General features: G+C 40.1%; 1 protein-coding gene across 1 annotated transcript in view; it reads right to left on the reverse strand.

Moving 5' to 3' along the window:
- The window catches only part of ZMAT4 (zinc finger matrin-type 4), a 183,841-nt gene that overhangs the window by 14,093 nt on the left and 152,238 nt on the right, over positions 1 to 17,510 (reverse strand). The window contains exon 6 of the mRNA XM_050940296.1: positions 4,374 to 4,470. Coding sequence (XP_050796253.1) covers positions 4,374 to 4,470 — 97 coding nt within the window. The remainder of the gene's footprint in view (positions 1 to 4,373; positions 4,471 to 17,510) is intronic.

Below are 17,510 nucleotides of genomic sequence, written 5' to 3' on the forward strand. Positions count from 1 at the left end.
TGAGTGCCACACAAACCCTAAGCCTCACAATGCCACTGTGGGTCAGGGACATATGATCATCCAGCTTTACAGATGGAGAGCTGAGGCACAAAACATTATGCGACTCCCCCACGGTCACATAAGGGCTCTGGGGCAGAGCCTGGAACTGAACTGAGATCTCCTGAATCCCAGTCACTTTAACCATGAGATTATCCATCCTTGCTTATTAGGAGGTCCTATGAGGAGGTGCTAAATCAACCAACTGCCTTGCAATGACCTCTGTTCCACACCACCTATTTTTGGAGCTTCATTGGTCACTACAGGAAACAAAAGGTAGGAATAAATGCTCAATTTTCAGAATGGAGAGAGGTAAGTAACGGGGTCCTCCAAGGATCTGTACTGGGACCCGTCCTATTCAATATATTCATAAATGATCTGGAAAAGGGGTAAACAGTGAGGTGGCTAAGTTTGCAGATGATACAAAACTACTCAAGACAGTTAAGTCCAAAGCTGACTGTGAAGAGCTACCAAGGGATCTCACTAAACTAGGTGATTGGACAACAATATGACAGATGAAATACAATGTTGATAAATGCAAAGTAATGCACATTGGAAACAATAATCACAACTATACATACAAAAATGATGGGGTCTAAATTAGCTGTTACCAGTCAAGAAAGAGAATTTGGAGTCATTGTGGATAGTTCTCTGAAACCATCCACTCAATGTGCAGTGGCAGTCAAAAAAGCTAACAGAATGTTGGGAACCGTTAGGAAAGGGATTGTTAATAAGATAGTAAATATCATAATACCACTATATAAATCTCTGATATGCCAACACCTTGAATACTGCATGCAGTTCTGGTCGCTCCATCTCAAAAAAGATTTCTTAGAAATGAAAAAGGTACAGAGAAGGGCAACAAAAATGATTAAGATATAGAGCAGCATACATATGAGGAGATTAAAAAGACTGGAATTCTTCAGCTTGGAAAAGAGATGACTTAAGGGGGATATAATAGAGGTCTATAAAATCATGGTTGGTGAGGAGAAAGTGAATAAGGAAGTGTTATTTACTCTTCACATACTATAAGAACTAGGGGTCACCCAATGAAATTAATAGGCATCAGGTTTAAAACAAACAAAAGGAAGTACTTCTTATCACAATGCACAGCCAACCTGTGTAACTCTTTGCCTTTGTGAAGGCCAAAAGTATAACTGGGTTCAAAAGAGAATCAGATAAGTCCCTGGAGGACAGATCCATTAATGACTAGTAGCCAAAATTGTCAGGGATGCAACCTCATGCACTGGGCGTCCCTAAGCCTCTGACTGTCAGATGCTGGGACTGGACAACAGGGAATGGATCACTTGATGATTGTCCTGTTCTATTCATTCCCTTTGAAGCATCTGGCACTGATCACTGTCAGAAAGTGTACCATTGGTCTAACCCAGTATAGCTGTTTTTACGTTCTTACAGCTACCCTTTGGCATCACAGATGTTGCAATTCTTTTGTGCTCCTACAACCTCACCCTCCCAGTGGATTATCAGCGACTGGGGACATAGACCAGGGCTCATCTTAACATAGGGCTTGTCTACACTGGCACTTTACAGCGCTACAACTTTCTTGCCTGGGGGTGTGAAAAAACATACCCCTGAGCGCTGCAAGTTTCAGCGCCGTAAAGCGCCAGTGTAGACAGTGCACCAGCCTCAGTGCTGGGAGCAACGCCCCTCGTGGTTTTTCTATAGCACTGGGAGAGCTCTCTCCCAGCACTATGCCACGACTACACAAGCCATGTTAAAGCACTGCTGCAGCAGCGCTTTAAAGTTGCTAGTGAAAATGTGCCCATGATGTAATGGACTTCATGCAAACCAAATCAATCTAGGCATGTCAAGTTCTTCAGGTGGAAAATCCTACAGCAATGCAGTGAATATGCTAAGATAAACACATCTAAGACAATGACTGGAGAATGACAATGTGCAAGAAATGGATGTTAGGTTCGGCCAGTGGATTTAGCCTAAATTTATGTAATTTAAAAAAAATTACCCTAATTTGGGGGCCATTCAGATACACAATGAATAAATAATATCATAGCAAATGTGATTCACACTAGGCACCTTAGAAGGACTCACATCAGCTGTGGAAATTGTAGGGTGAAAGGCTAGGCTTGCTCTTTGAGAAAAAAAATAAGGCACAGAAATTACTTCTCCCTTCTGGTTTGGCATGACCCTGATTTATCCTCCTGAAAACTTCTGAGTCTTCTTAAACCACCTAAAATGTCTCAGAAACTAATGATACCTTTTAAATCCTTCCTGTCAGAGTAATATTGAATACTTGTGCCTGGAACCATTCCCAAAGCTCAAAGTATATTAAGAGAGATTAGTTCATTAATCTACTCTTTGGTACTATGTACCTTTATAATTTTATTTTAATAATTTATACAAATTGGCAGAGCAGATCCCCCTCAAGTCTTGGAAAGTTGGCTAACAGGTAATTGCTTTACATCACAAAACAAACGTATTGACTTGGAACCATCTAATGTCCTTACAGTCAATGTCTTTCCTGTAGAGAGTGCACAAGAGAAGTTCCAAACTCAGCGCCTTTAAGCTTGACTGATTGTGGCATCTGTACAACTACTGGAAGTTGTTGGCATGTCAGCTTGGTGGGTCACTGCTGTCCATTTGCTTTTCACATAAAAGGATGCATCTTTCAGGCTGGAGAAGTGGACAGACAGGCAAGCTGACCTCACAGCTGTTCCCTGGTTTGTCTCGAATAGAGAATATTTCAGTGTTTAAGGGAGAGAGAACGTTTCAACGGGATTATGTGACTGAGTCCAGACCCGCACTTCAGCCCTAATCTCATGCAAAGTCTTTTGGTTTAATTTTGAAAAACTTCTCCCTGAACCCACAGAACGCTCTCAGTTCTCAGTCTGGGTATTTCCTTTCTTCTTTTAAAGAAAGTCATAAAACCTATTCAATAGCTGCTTTTGCTTTCTGGCAAAATGATGCTACTCTATTTGTCAGGTTCCATATTTTTGCCCTGCAGCCTGTCATTCCCTGTGCATCACATCTGTACTCTGTGTCCTATGAATATTAAGGAATCTGCCTGGGATTAGGAACTTTTCTTTGCATTATTTATTGTTTTTATTTTTTGGCCTTTTCTTCCTGCTGAGCTGAAGACACAGATACAGTTTTATTAAAGAGGGAACATATATGTATTCAGAAGGTTACTACATACCATCAAAGCCACTTAAAGTGGACTAATCTGTGTCCAATATTCTTTATAAATTAAAGCACAGACTGCACACGGCAAAATGCAGACCAGCGTAAATTATGAGAAGTGCAAGTTATGAGTGTAAAACGTTCAAGCTGTGCTGTAAATTTACACAGCACTTTAGAGAACAGAGATAAGAAACATTCCCTGCCCAAGGAGCTTACAGCCTAAAGATGAGATAAATACAAAGCAAGTCATAGCTAACAGCTCAGGAGAGGGATGGTCTAATGGATACAAATGAAGGAAGGGGGGATTTTCTACAGAGGTGTGACTTCAGGTGGGTACTGAAGGGAGAAGCGGAAGTTGTTTAGGAGATGAGGTCAATGGGAGTGTTCCATCCCTTTCAATTGTTGTAATACGCTAACCTCCAAACAACCATCGTTACAAAAATTCCTCAAACTCAGCTCACCTGGCAGGAAGATCACACTCATCTGAGCCAGAACTGAAACGCACAAAATCAGTTCAAGTGTCCAGCATCAAGGCATAACTGGTTTCCTAGAAACCATGATAAGCTGAAAGCAGATTTACAGCTGGGTGGAGTCATGAGGATGCATCAGGTTACCATGCATCTAGTGCACCAGATCAAGCCAACCACCCCTAATGAAATCTTAGCGAAAACAGAGATTGAAGTAGAAAGCACAGCACAACACCAGATTCATTGTATTTTCAGCTAATTTCATTCCTTGTTTGAATTTTCTCACATCTCTGCACACAGATTTTGGCTGAGCTGAGAAGCATAAGTGCCAAATATACCACTTCTCCCCAAAGTATTTGTGACCCATCTGAAAACAGAATATGCTCAAAACTTGTGAGAAAGCCTGTTCTCATCAGGCTTCCATGCCAAAGAGTGATATCCAGAATGCTTTGCCACAACAAAGCTCTAGAGGAACAGGTAACAAAGAACAAACATTGCATTTCAGGTTCAAAGAACGCAGTCAGACTGATCTATATTCAGCCCTGCCTCTCTCTACAGGTACCTACCAATATCTTTGTGTCTATATTTGTAAATCACTTTGGGATCCTTGGATGAAAGGCATTATGGGAGTGCATAGTGTTTTTCTTATATCTACATCTACTATCACCCACACCAGACAGACAGATAAGTACTAACAGGAAAAGTACTCACTTGGTCTGATGTTTGGAGCCCTTCAGATGAGCGTGATACTGTTCTATTGAGTTTAGAGTGACATTACAGATGTTACAAGTGTAACTACGCTTCAGACCTGTGAACAAAACCCAACATGGTTAGTTGCACTAAGTTATTAATAACACAAACCAGCAGCTATTAGGAACAAGCTGTGCATTTTTGTATCCTAAAGTGGGAGCTACAGCAAAAAAGGCTGACCGAGAAGAGACCTGTTGTAGAAGTGACCTAGCTCATTTAGGCATAATCTCTTTTGTATGTTGTAACACAGGAAGAGCTCTCTCTTGTCCTGCCAACAACTAACCACTTGGGAAAACACAATGATAATACCCAAGAAATAATGCATATATGAGCAACTGAACTAAGGATTTATGCTCCCGTTTTTTCAGATGCAATTTGCTATTCTTCTTACACTCTGTCTGTCTGTCTGTACTCTGTGCACATTGTCTTAGACAGTCATCGTCATTCTATACATGGCTTGATCATCATCCTTATATAAATGGCCTAATCTTTTAATTGCTAAATGCTTCCTAATGCAGATGAAGCCAGAACGAACATGGTATAGAGGGAGAAAAGAATCCATTTCTTTTCAGACTGTGCGATTAACTCCTGCTGGCTCTATGGCCTACCATGTTTTGAATCAAAAAGGCAGCTGGATAATATAAGCACGTATGAAATTCACCCCAAAGAGAATAAGGTTGAAAATAAGAAGGATTGTTTTAAAAACATCCAGCATAATTCTCATTAATTAGAATACACTCAACCCATACGTCTCTCTTCCATTTCCAATTTCTTCTCAACAAAATGATTCCCTCCCTACCAACTTATGTCCTTATATAACATCCAGCATCCTGAAATGTAAACATTAGTGGATTCTGAGCAATAAGGGAGAACATCACTGCAGCCCATGAAGTACAGTAAATACCAGTCTCCTGTCTATTACTATTATTATTAGACTAGGCATCTCCCTCCCTTATGATTTGCCACAAAAGTGACTGTACGTGAACTGGTGGGTATGAGAAGTTCTGCCTCTCTCTCTCTCTCTCATTTTGTTTGGTAGTTGGCACAGTTCAGCGTGACTCATTATTATTATTATAGTGAAAGAAACATGATGATGGAAAGTGCAATGCAAAGAGGAGAAAGGCCATCAGGGATGTGCTCTAGAGTTACATTTTACTGCAACTTATTTCTGAAGACATGTCTGATAGTAAATAACTTGTCAATTAATGTACAATACAAACACAAACAGGCAGGTTCAGAAGGTGGAGGCTGATCTATGCACCCCATAAATGGTTATTTTACAGTGAAAAATTGAAATAGCTCTACAGTTAATATAAGAATTTAATCCTGTAACAGCATCTTGATATTGTGAATGGCAGGGGCACTGCAGATTCCTTTCCAATACTGTCCTTTCCAGTCAACACTGTTCCAAGTTGTCTTCTAAAGTTAATGGGTTCAAATGGTTCATGAGTAACATATAAGTTTTCAGAGCTGTTTAAGGAAAATAGATGCTGAGTAGGAATAAAGCTTGAAAACCAGAGTCATCCTGGGATCTCCAAGAAGATACAGAGTAACCTGTACCCAAAGCTTTGCTCTGAAAGTGAATTTATTTTATATTTTTGGCCTGGTAACAATCTCTGTTGCCAAAAATTATTATTTAATGCTGACAGGGTGCTCAATGCTGTGCAATACACAGAAATAAAGACTGCCCCTGCTCTGAAAAGCTGAAAATCTACAAGTAGGCCCCTAGAAGACAAATTGTACTGGTAATCTGAGCAGTGGTGATAAAATACACTTCTTAGGACAGCATGCTGCCTATTGTCTTTCCAAAATGCCCTACATTATGTTTTATTTGCAACAGTATGGAAAAAGCTGTGCTTTGTGTTCCAAACCCCAGATATTCAGACTTGGGATCTTAGAGAGCTCCCCCCTTGTCTGGAGAAGATGTTAGGCTGTTCAGTGCATGACAGATCAAGTAGTTATTTACATACTAACATTCTCATTTCATCTTATTGGACAGGTTTTCATCCCAAACATTCTTTAATGATTTTCTACAACCATGGAATAAAGCGATATTGTTGGAGAAATTTCCTTAGATCTGCAGAAGGTTACTGACAATGTAGAGCTCAATTAATTTTTGGTCTTGTTCTGTTTTCATAAATGAGTGATCTGGGTCAGGAAATGGGGGGTTAGAGTGGCTCCTAATTTTTTTTATGGCAGAAACTAAAGGTTATGTTATAGAATAAGAATTACGATGACAATCACTCTTTGCACTTATAGAATATCTTTCACTGGAGGATTTTAAAGCAGTTCAACAAAAGGTATCTATGCCTCACTACACCCCTTTGTACACCTGCTTTACACCTGGATAGCTGAGACATAGAGTGGTTAGGTGGTTTGTCACAGAACACATCACTGGTAAAAGCAGGACGAGAACCCAGGAGTCCGAACTCCCAGTTCTGTGATCTACTACTCAACAATGTCTCCTTGTAGCAGAATGAGGAAGCTCTTGCAGTTTATCATCATTGGGGGCACATCCCCAAGGATGAAACTGGGCTACCTTTTATTCTCTCTCTTTAGGAATATCCCTTGTAGGGCAATGTTAACCTTGGAAAGTGCTAATGCATATGAATAGGCAGTAGCCTGTAAGAGTGGCAATTCAGTTGCAACTATTTGAGTTGACATGGACAAAAAGACTTGGATAAATTGCAATCCAGGTTTTGTTTAAAGGCTTATTGAATGTGCCGCCACTGAGGACAGGCCATTTAGGATACAAGGGAGATATCACATAAAGCTTCAAGTTGCTACAGTAACGAATGAAACCGCACAAAGCACAGACATTTACATGCCTGAATAATAATTAAAGCATCCTGGGCCCATCTTTGAGAAAGCTTGACTGCAAACTGAGAGCTCCGCTGTTTTGCCCCAGCAGTCGAGGTGCAGTTTTTCAAAGCGGCCTTTGCTGGAACGGTTTAGGTACAGCAGTAGGCAGAGCTAGCGAAAGAACGTGGCACAGCCCCAGGTCTAGAGACAAGGGAGGGGGGAGAAGACAGGATCCCTTGCTGCAGGGCCACAGAATGCTGCAAACCACGGGCTTGATCCTGTTCCCGTGGAAGTCAGAGTGGGACTGTGACCACTGCTCAGGACAGGCAGCAGAGGCTCTGGTGAGGAAAAGGGCAGTATGACTGGCAGCAGCCCTTTTACATCAGCCTAATTGGCTACGGCCTGGCCTGGCCCCCTCCACCCTCTCTCACTATAAAGAAGCAAGGAAGCAGCCAGATTCCTTCACTATCTCTGGAATCTGGCTACTGGCCACTCTTGCAGCCAGAAGGAAGACTGGAGACAGGAGCCCAGTAAGGAGAGATTCATGCTCCTATAGTAATGCTGACCACTGTCCAGTGGCAGGACGGAATTTCTCACTCCTCTTTGGTCTGCAGTGTGGAGGTGCATTTCCCTTAAAGCCTGGGGGGACAGCTCAGAATAGTTACTGGGTAATAATGGCACCTTCTTACTCAACGGATCTGCTCCCTGTGCACGGAGTCCAGACTGACTCAGGTGTCCAGTCAACACAGATAGGAGACTGAGCTGGATCCTGATCCCTCCTGTGCATCAATGTCAACAATATGGTTTCCTACAATATAAGCAGATCCAACCTGTGCAAAGCTGCTGAAGGAAACTGGGCACTCAGGTATTGCCATAAAGGAATCACAGGAGTACTGGCAAGAAAGTGCTCTTTACTTCATGGTACCAGTCAGCTTGCATTTGTCAAGTTTACAACCCTGTTACATGGCAAGGGTCAGTATCCCCAGACTCTTAGTCGCTACTCTTACAGTCACTCAGCTCATAATTTGGCTTAGAGCCTTTATTATTGATGGATGAGAAGGACTCAACTTGCTTTCAGCTCCTACATTGTTTGCAGGGCTGAAAAGAAAAAAGAAATAACCTTTAGTTTGTTTGAAAGGAGCAAATTAGGCATGGAGACGATGAGACACAACATAATTCTTAGCATGCGTAGGTCCCAGAAGGAGGGTTCCTTTCTCTTTAAAAAGTACACACAACTCAACTCCATTATTCTTCTCTTTGAAAAAGCAATATGCAGGGTTTAAAAAAGCATTACAGAAAGTCACTTATGTGAGTCGCTTAACATGTTTTCACTGAAAAGACAGGGAGGAACTGAATATTATGTTAAATGCTTGTATCCTTTGTGGCTGTCCTTGAAAAGGAGATGGTAATCCCAAGGCTTTTTTTCCTATAAGCAAAATTCTACATAAATGAAATACTTAAATACAGATCCTCATGCTTACAATTTCCCTGTTTTGTGGCCTCCTTTAGAATTGTTGTGTGTAAGAGGGGCTTTTTCTAGGATTAATTTCTCCCCTCCCTTTAAAAAATATATTTTAATCATCTAATAATTTCCCTGGTATCTCACACTGTATTATCATTGATATTATACAATGATCTTACAGCAAACTGCTAATGCTACAGTAATTTCACTTACATACTTTGAACAAGAAAATGAAATTGCAAAGTTCAGAAAGGCTTGGTGGTTGGATTTCTGGTTTGCAGCGATTCATTTGTGTGAAGGTCTGAACAGAACATTTTAAGCTTAATTGAAGAGCCCTATTTAGAAATGCCAGAGCTGTGGAAATTTTAGCTATGAACTGCTGAACTTTGTAAGCCTTGTTTTAATTTACCATGAAATGGTGACCTCTTAACTTTCCACAGTACTTTTTTCCCCACAGACACAGGTATACAAGTATGCACTTCAAATATTTAAAACTATAAAAAGTAAAAGTTGCAGTAATTCAGTCAGAATATGTAATATATGGAATCCTTAAATTTGATCTATTTATGGCTAATATATAATTATATAGGGCTTTTTTCCCCACTCTGCTATGAGCCCTATAAAATCACCAGTTCTAACAAAAAAATTCATTTTGGTCTATTACATGTTCATAACGATGTTCTGATTTTCTCTAATATTTTTTATTTTATTTATATGGCTTCTAATCACTTCAGTATCTAGGGATGATGTTGGTAGACATACAACCGGGAGTATTATTTCAGATTAAAAAACAAGAAGTAGTAGAGATGAGAATCTAAATATTCCAAAAGTTAATAGAATTTACTGAACAAGTGGCTTTTTCTTATGGGATTCTAAACTTGGTCATGATTGGGCATATAATTATGGACTACTTCTTGCTTCATTAATTTTGATTTTGGCAAATTTGGTGACATGGCTGTTACCACACACCAACAAAACTCTTATAGTTCATTATTTTGCTTTTCACTCAAAAAGGGACAATTTTCACTTGGAAATCAGCCAATTTTTGTGCAAAAATAGTCTCAAAATATGGCTATCATCTGGCAAAACAGGCCCATTTTTGAATTTTGAATAAAATACAAACTGAAATGTCAAGTACTTGAATCATCTCTAATTTCAACACTGGAATAACATGTGAAATATGAATTTGGCAGGGTTGGTTTTGGGTTTAGTCAGGATATGAAAAACAGAGTGGGAATGAAAAGTCCCCCCCAGAATCATATTGAATGAATGCTGAGAAATAAGGCCATTTTTCTCCTAAGTGGAGAACACATTAAGGTAGAGGATTTTCCTGATTCAACTTTCTATCCTGAACTTCAAAAGTTAAAAATTTCTGCCATGTGTAATAATTTAGACTTAATGTTGTGCCATTTTTCTCAAGTAGCTTTTCTCCTCTTATTTCCGTCTATATAAAAATAATCACATATCATGTTAGGATTTTCTTTACAAAGTCCAAGGCCCCCTGGTGGGCCGTGAGCAAGTTTCAAGGGGTCCGCCAAGCAGGGCCAGCATTAGACTCACTGGGGCCTAGGGCAGAAAGCCAAAGCTCCACCTCAATGAGCCCTGCCACTCGGGCCTGAAGCTGAAGCCTGAACAGCTTAGCTACACGGACGGGGCCCACTGTGGCATGGGGCCCTGAGCAATTGCCCTGCTTGCTACCTCTAATGCCAGCCTTGGTTTTTATATGCAGAAAAACAGTTATGGCACAGTGGGCTGTGGAGTCTTCATAGCATGTTGGGAGGGCCTCAGAAAGAAAAATGTGGAGAACCCCTTCTATATAGTATAGAAAATAAAAGGATTCAGCGACTCTTCTAAATGCAAGAGGATAGTCCGGACGCTCTCAGGAGCAGAACAGAAACTGCAGACATATGGATGGATGCTCCTTTTTCTCAAAGTTTGCTCCCAGCACCATAGCAAAGACCAAGCAATGTTCTGCATTTATAGCTCAACGCTCCCTCCGGAGCTATTAGTATCTATTTCTCCACCTCACTGCAAATGGAGGCAAAGAGACCAACATAGTCTTGTCACAGTGATGGGGGAAAACAAGACTGAATAATCCCTACTGACAACAAATGCTCTTCAGAACCTCTTTTTACAAACTGGGCCTTTCAATGAAGCCGGGTTTTAAACTTTTAGTCAGCAATCAGGACTGCAGTGATAGGAAGCTGGTAACACTTTACATTAGGGTAATAAGGTTTTAATGCTCCATTGCTAGTTGAACAGTATACACTAACAGTCTTGAATCGTAATTACTTGTGTAGGTGGAAGCATTGCCAGCAATTATAGCTCTTAACTGAGGACACTGAAAGCTTTTTTCCCAGAAGGAAAAGTCCTGTGTCAAGTTATAGAGTATAATTAATAGCAGGATCCTGTCCTACACATCAGTCAACCAACATGCAGAAGTTTCCAAAGTCCTAAGGCATTCTTAATGTACTTAGTGTCACCTCATCCTATGCTGAGATTTACAGCTGGGATATCTTGTTTTCCTCCTGCTAGAACGTTTGATTGTAGAAAGAGTAGATTGATTTATATTAATATACATATTCATTTCAGCATTAGATATATGCACACACATTTTAGATATACTGCTATAAAAACAAACAATTCACTTGGTGAAAAACAAAGAATTGGAATGACATTAAAAACGTCATTGGGCAAATTTCATACAAAGCATGCTCCTTTTGTTCATGCTGTGAGTGTCTGATCGATTTACAAGTTTCTCTCCCCTATCACTCATGAAGCAGCACACTCATCCCATGAGTCAGAGTCCTGATGGTGCATGTGCACACAATACAAACCACAGGCCTGCTGCTGTCTCCCACTGAAGTAAATGGTCGTCTTCCCTGGGAGCAAGACCACTTCAGAGTCTTTAGCAGTTCTGAGATTATAAATTTGCTGGCAACATAACAATGTTAACACTTTTTGGCCAAGTATAACTGGATCCACCTCTTTCCTCATTACTACAACTCAATGACCATTTATTAAAAAAGCTGCATGCCACCTTTTGATGATATCACCCAGAAACATCTAAGTGTGCAAACTGGTGAAACAGAGAGAGAATGGCCACTGAAACAAGCAAACTTTCTCAAAGGCAATAAGACCATTCTAGAATATTTAAAGGGGTTAAAATAATAAGGAATTCCATCTGACTATTTAAATTGCTTCTTCTATATATGGAAATAGGAAATCATTATTTGGATGCTAAGAGGCAGAAGAGTCAAGCTTTCCTTCTACTGCAGTCTGATTCAAAAATGGAAATGCACAAAAAAAGAAACTCTTACCCTGTTCATTGAACTGGAAGTCCCTTGGTCATTGGTAATTTAAATTACAAAAGGAACTCACTAGCTTTTGCAGTGTTAACAAATCAGAGATTTCCCAGCCTATGTAATTGCATTAGTCTGAGGCAAGTTCAGTAAGTGTGTATATCTCTGTCCTTGACACTGGATGAAATGACAGTTTCAAGGACACAAAAGCATATACGTGTATCCAAAGGTCCAGATTTATTTTCCAGTGACTCCAGCACTGTCAGAACATTTAGTAAAAGTTGCTGTAAAGAATACTAAGTCAATCAGCATTTGAGGTACTGTGACTGCAGCAGACCACTTGAAAGAGCACCACACACTCATTGTGCTATCTAAGCCATTCAATCTTCTCCTGTGCCTCATTTTATGATTATCTCCTTTGAGACAGACTGTAGTTTCAGTGCTGAAGGTAACTGGTAAGATCCAACAGATGTCAAATCAAATTTCTCCACAAAAAATCTTTTCAGAAATCCATCTCTTAAAGCAAGCAAAGATGGGAAGAGAGAAATGCTCCAATCTTTAAACACAGGCTAATTGCTTGTATGTACTGTGTGGGAAATGAATAGAGTAGTACTGGCCCCTCATGTAAAAAGTGAACAAGAGAAGTAATGAGACACTGCTTATTGGACTAGCCCAAGTCCCTCCCTTCCTCAGATGTTGACTGGTTACAGGGACTAGTTGAAAACTAGATGAATGCCTGGACTGATCCACTATGACAATTCCTGTGTTGCTAAGAAGCATCTTCAGACCTCGAGAGATTCTTCAGGAGCTTCCATAATCATAGTGACGGAATGACTATGCTTCTCCTACTCTTATAAAATTCTGTCTAGAAACTGCCCTTACCAACTACTTATTCACTGTAAAACATATTTAAAGCCACGGGGGAGGGAAATGCACCTCCTATATTGAGTTAGGGCCTGCTTTTTTAAAAACTTGTGCATCATGCACAGAAGTAGACCTCTCTTCTGTGAGTGAGTAGCCAGCTTAAAAATCAACAAGACTACTGTACTCAGGTGAAAAAGGACTTTCTGATATTTGCAACTTTAAGTCCCCCAATATGCTGCATATATTATTAGAGAACAATTCAAATTCCTTATTAATAATCTCCTTCTCCATACATCACCAAAGATTAATTAATGATAGGTTTCAAAACTTTCTGCTCTAGCTGACTATTTACTTGGACCTAGGGTGACCAGATGTCCCGATTTTATAGGGACAGTCCTGATTTTGGGGTCTTTTTCTTATATAGGCTCCTATTAACCCTAACTCCCTGTCCCGATTTTTAACACTTGCTGTCTGGTCACCCTACTTGGACCGATCATGACCCCTATCTTCTCTTACTACATAGTCTTCAGCCATCTTGTGGCACCTAATTTGGCAGTACAATTTGAAACTTTACTCTTTTTGCAGTCTACATTAGCACAATGAGTCAGAGACACATGGATTTGTAAAGAACAAATCGTGTCAAACTAATCTGATAGCATTCTTTGATAGGATAACGAGCCTTGTGGATAAGGGAGAAGCGGTGGATGTGATATACCTAGACTTTAGTAAGGCATTTGATACGGTCTCGCATGATATTCTTATAGATAAACTAGGAAAGTACAATTTAGATGGGGCTACTATAAGGTGGGTGCATAACTGGCTGGATAACCGTACTCAGAGAGTAGTTATTAATGGCTCCCAATCCTGCTGGAAAGGTATAACAAGTGGGGTTCCGCAGGGGTCTGTTTTGGGACCGGCTCTGTTCAATATCTTCATCAACGATTTAGATGTTGGCATAGAAAGTACGCTTATTAAGTTTGCAGACGATACCAAACTGGGAGGGATTGCAACTGCTTTGGAGGACAGGGTCAAAATTCAAAATGATCTGGACAAATTGGAGAAATGGTCTGAGGTAAACAGGATGAAGTTCAATAAAGATAAATGCAAAGTGCTCCACTTAGGAAGGAACAATCAGTTTCACACATACAGAATGGGAAGAGACTGTCTAGGAAGGAGTATGGCAGAAAGAGGTCTAGGGGTCATAGTGGACCACAAGCTTAATATGAGTCAACAGTGTGATACTGTTGCAAAAAAAGCAAACGTGATTCTGAGATGCATTAACAGGTGTGTTGTAAACAAGACACAAGAAGTCATTCTTCCGCTTTACTCTGCGCTGGTTAGGCCTCAGCTGGAGTATTGTGTCCAGTTCTGGGCACCGCATTTCAAGAAAGATGTGGAGAAATTGGAGAGGGTCCAGAGAAGAGCAACAAGAATGATTAAAGGTCTTGAGAACATGACTTATGAAGGAAGGCTGAAACAACTGGGTTTGTTTAGTTTGGAAAAGAGAAGACTGAGAGGGGACATGATAGAAGTTTTCAGGTATCTAAAAGGGTGTCATCAGGAGGAGGGAGAAAACTTGTTCACCTTAGCCTCCAATGATAGAACAAGAAGCAATGGGCTTAAACTGCAGCAAGGGAGATTTAGGTTGGACATTAGGAAAAAGTTCCTAACTGTCAGGGTAGTTAAACACTGGAATAAATTGCCTAGGGAAGTTGTGGAATCTCCATCTCTGGAGATATTTAAGAGTAGGTTAGATAAATGTCTGTTAGGGATGGTCTAGACAGTATTTGGTCCTGTCATGAGGGCAGGGGACTGGACTCGATGACCTCTCGAGGTCCCTTCCAGTCCTAGAGTCTATGAGTCTATGAGTCTATTTGTCACAGATATTCTCAAATACACCTCATTGTTGCTCAAGTGCCTTTCCAGTCTGTATTTATTTCTCTGTAGGGACATGTGTGATTATCCACACCCTGCTGCTTATTCTTTTTAAATGTATACCTGATAATATGGGGTCATATGGGATCATATCTTCTCTAGCACATGATTTACAGCTGTGGATTAGGCAAATATTGGAACCACATAGGATTTTATTATATCAACAGATCATTATAGCACCAGATAGTCTCTGACAAAAATAAGAGCCCAAGAAATAGACATGACACACTGAGGTCCTTTCCTAAAACAAGAAATATTGCCTGAGTGGTTATTCTGGCCAAGAAAACCATGACATTGGACAGGGAGAACAAGGTTGCACCATCATTGAGATCCTGGTAGGATGTTACAGACACAGTCAGACATGTTAAATGCACAGCTTTTTAGTGCAATTCTTCATCTCATGGGCAGCATCGTGCTGAATATGCTGATCAGATAACAATGCCTACTGTGCTGGCTAAAATGCTAGTAAATGGGTTTGTTTTCCATAAAGCTGGATTATGATTTTTTTTAAATCAAGCCAATGTATTTACTAGAGCTAGCGAGGTCTAATACAAAGTGAGACTGATGTAAAGATTCTCCCTTCTTAAATATCATTTAGAGGCCTCGTCCTGCCTTGATTTTCACCAGATACTTTAAGAGTCATTGTTAGTGGACATAGTGTCCTGGACAAATACTTGTGTGTCCTCTGTTACTCCATTCTGCCTCTCCTCTTGAGGAAGCAGACAATGGACCTGAATGCAAAGTCTACTTCACCACCTATGCTTTAGGCTTGAGATGCTTGCATTCCGAGCAGTGTGATTTCATGGGTAAGCCCTCATTTGCTAATCTCTCATAATAATAAATGTAGTGTGCAGAAATATTCACTATATAACAATTCTATTTTTTTAATAAAACCCCTTAATTTCAAACTTAATCCAGTCAAGAATTTTGCCACACGCAGTCTGCAGCAGTATTGTACATTTAGCTGCTACTGTTTATGCACCAAATGATTCCAAGATCCATTACTCTTTGATATTTAGTGTGTTCACTTGTATGCATGTAACTGTTTAATTTAAGACATTCATTTAGCACGGTTGTCTTGAGCTGCAATTACCTTTGTGCAATGCAGCTACCATTTTTACACATAAAAATTCAGTGTTGGTGATGTCACATAACTCATCCTCCTGTAAAAGCCTCCCAAGTACTTGACGATACAGGCAATCATGCCAGAAAGGATACTGCTTGATTTATTCTGCAGTCTAGTTCCGTAAAGATGAATCTCACTCATGCTTTCAAATTTGTTTGACTCACTCATGCTGAGTCTAAGTTCTACACGTCGAAGTGTTTTGGAAGGTCATCCTGGACTATAATATGTTACTTCTCTGTTCTTGAAGTAATTAGTAAGACTTCCTGTGAACCTGATGAACTACATATGCAAGCTGTTTGTGCACATAAATCCAGCTATTCCCTGTGATTATCAGGTGTTTCTGAACAGTTTTCTGCTACTTTTAAAATCAGAGCAATAATGCCAGGAGAGTGCTGTTTGTGTAAAGCTGGGAAGAAATATTGCTTCTTTGGAAGGAAAGGGAAGGGTAGCAATCAGCTTACTGATTGTCACTAAAAACAGATTCTATTACACAGCAGGAGGACTAGTGCTCAAGAACATCAAGCATACTTCCGATCAGATACTTTTACGTAAAGTCAAAAGTAAAACTTCCTAAACCAGTAGGTGGAACCCAAAGGTGAAATTCACTCCTCTGTAGAGGGCCAGCACAGAACCTATGCACATTTAAGTTGCCTTAATGCCCTGGTGAATTCAATTGTACATCCATAACTTGTTCCAGATTCCACAATGGCCATTCCTGAGTCTCTTCACTCAGATTATCTTAATTAATATTGCATTTTACTTTGTTTTTGTTTCCAGCAACTAAGGAATCCAATGGTAAAGCCCTTGTGGATAAAGTCTAGAGTCATACATTGCTTGGAGAAACTTCTACTTTTCTCTCTTCAAAGCAGTAAACTTGAACCTGATTTTAACATGGACTGAGGATTTTGTTCATTTTCATCAATTTTAATTTCATGCCACTCATTAAAAGCTTGTAGCCAAATTTGTATGAAGAAACCTTTGATTAGCAAAAGAGTAGTTTATCATCAACAGACCCAGCAATGTTGAGTGAGCCTCCAGGCCAGATCCTCCTCTTAGCCAGGTGAGGTGCACTAGCTGCGTAGCTCAAAAAATGGATATTAGGTCAGCATCTGTGTGCACTATAAAGTATTCTTTGCTAGCTGGCATTTGAGATTAAAATCAGGAGTCATGTACTGAAATTATCATGAGGCGCCATGCTGGATTTCAACAAAATGCTAATGTATTGTTAAGCAAGGGAAAGGCTTACAAGGAATGATAAGGATCAAAAAGATCAATGTAACCAGCTCAGAAACAACACACTTCTCCCAATCAACTAGGCACAGTGGGCCAAATCCCTAGCTGGAATAAATTAGCTCCATTGAAATAGTGTACCAATAATGACATTGGTGCAGACAAATCAATGGAGGTTCCCAGTTTACATCTGCTGAGGATCTGGGTCAGTGCTAGCATACTAGTTGCACTGTTGCATCTTTTGTCAGCTACCAAGGCACCTCTAGCCAGCAAGAACACAGCAACTTATAGGGATTCCATTTTAGCCTCTTGACCAATATATGCTGGCTAGCATATTGTATATATAGGATATATATATCCTATCAGTAAAATGTATT

This window comes from Gopherus flavomarginatus, chromosome 2 (genome assembly GCF_025201925.1).
Source record: "Gopherus flavomarginatus isolate rGopFla2 chromosome 2, rGopFla2.mat.asm, whole genome shotgun sequence".
Lineage (NCBI taxonomy): Eukaryota > Metazoa > Chordata > Testudines > Testudinidae > Gopherus > Gopherus flavomarginatus.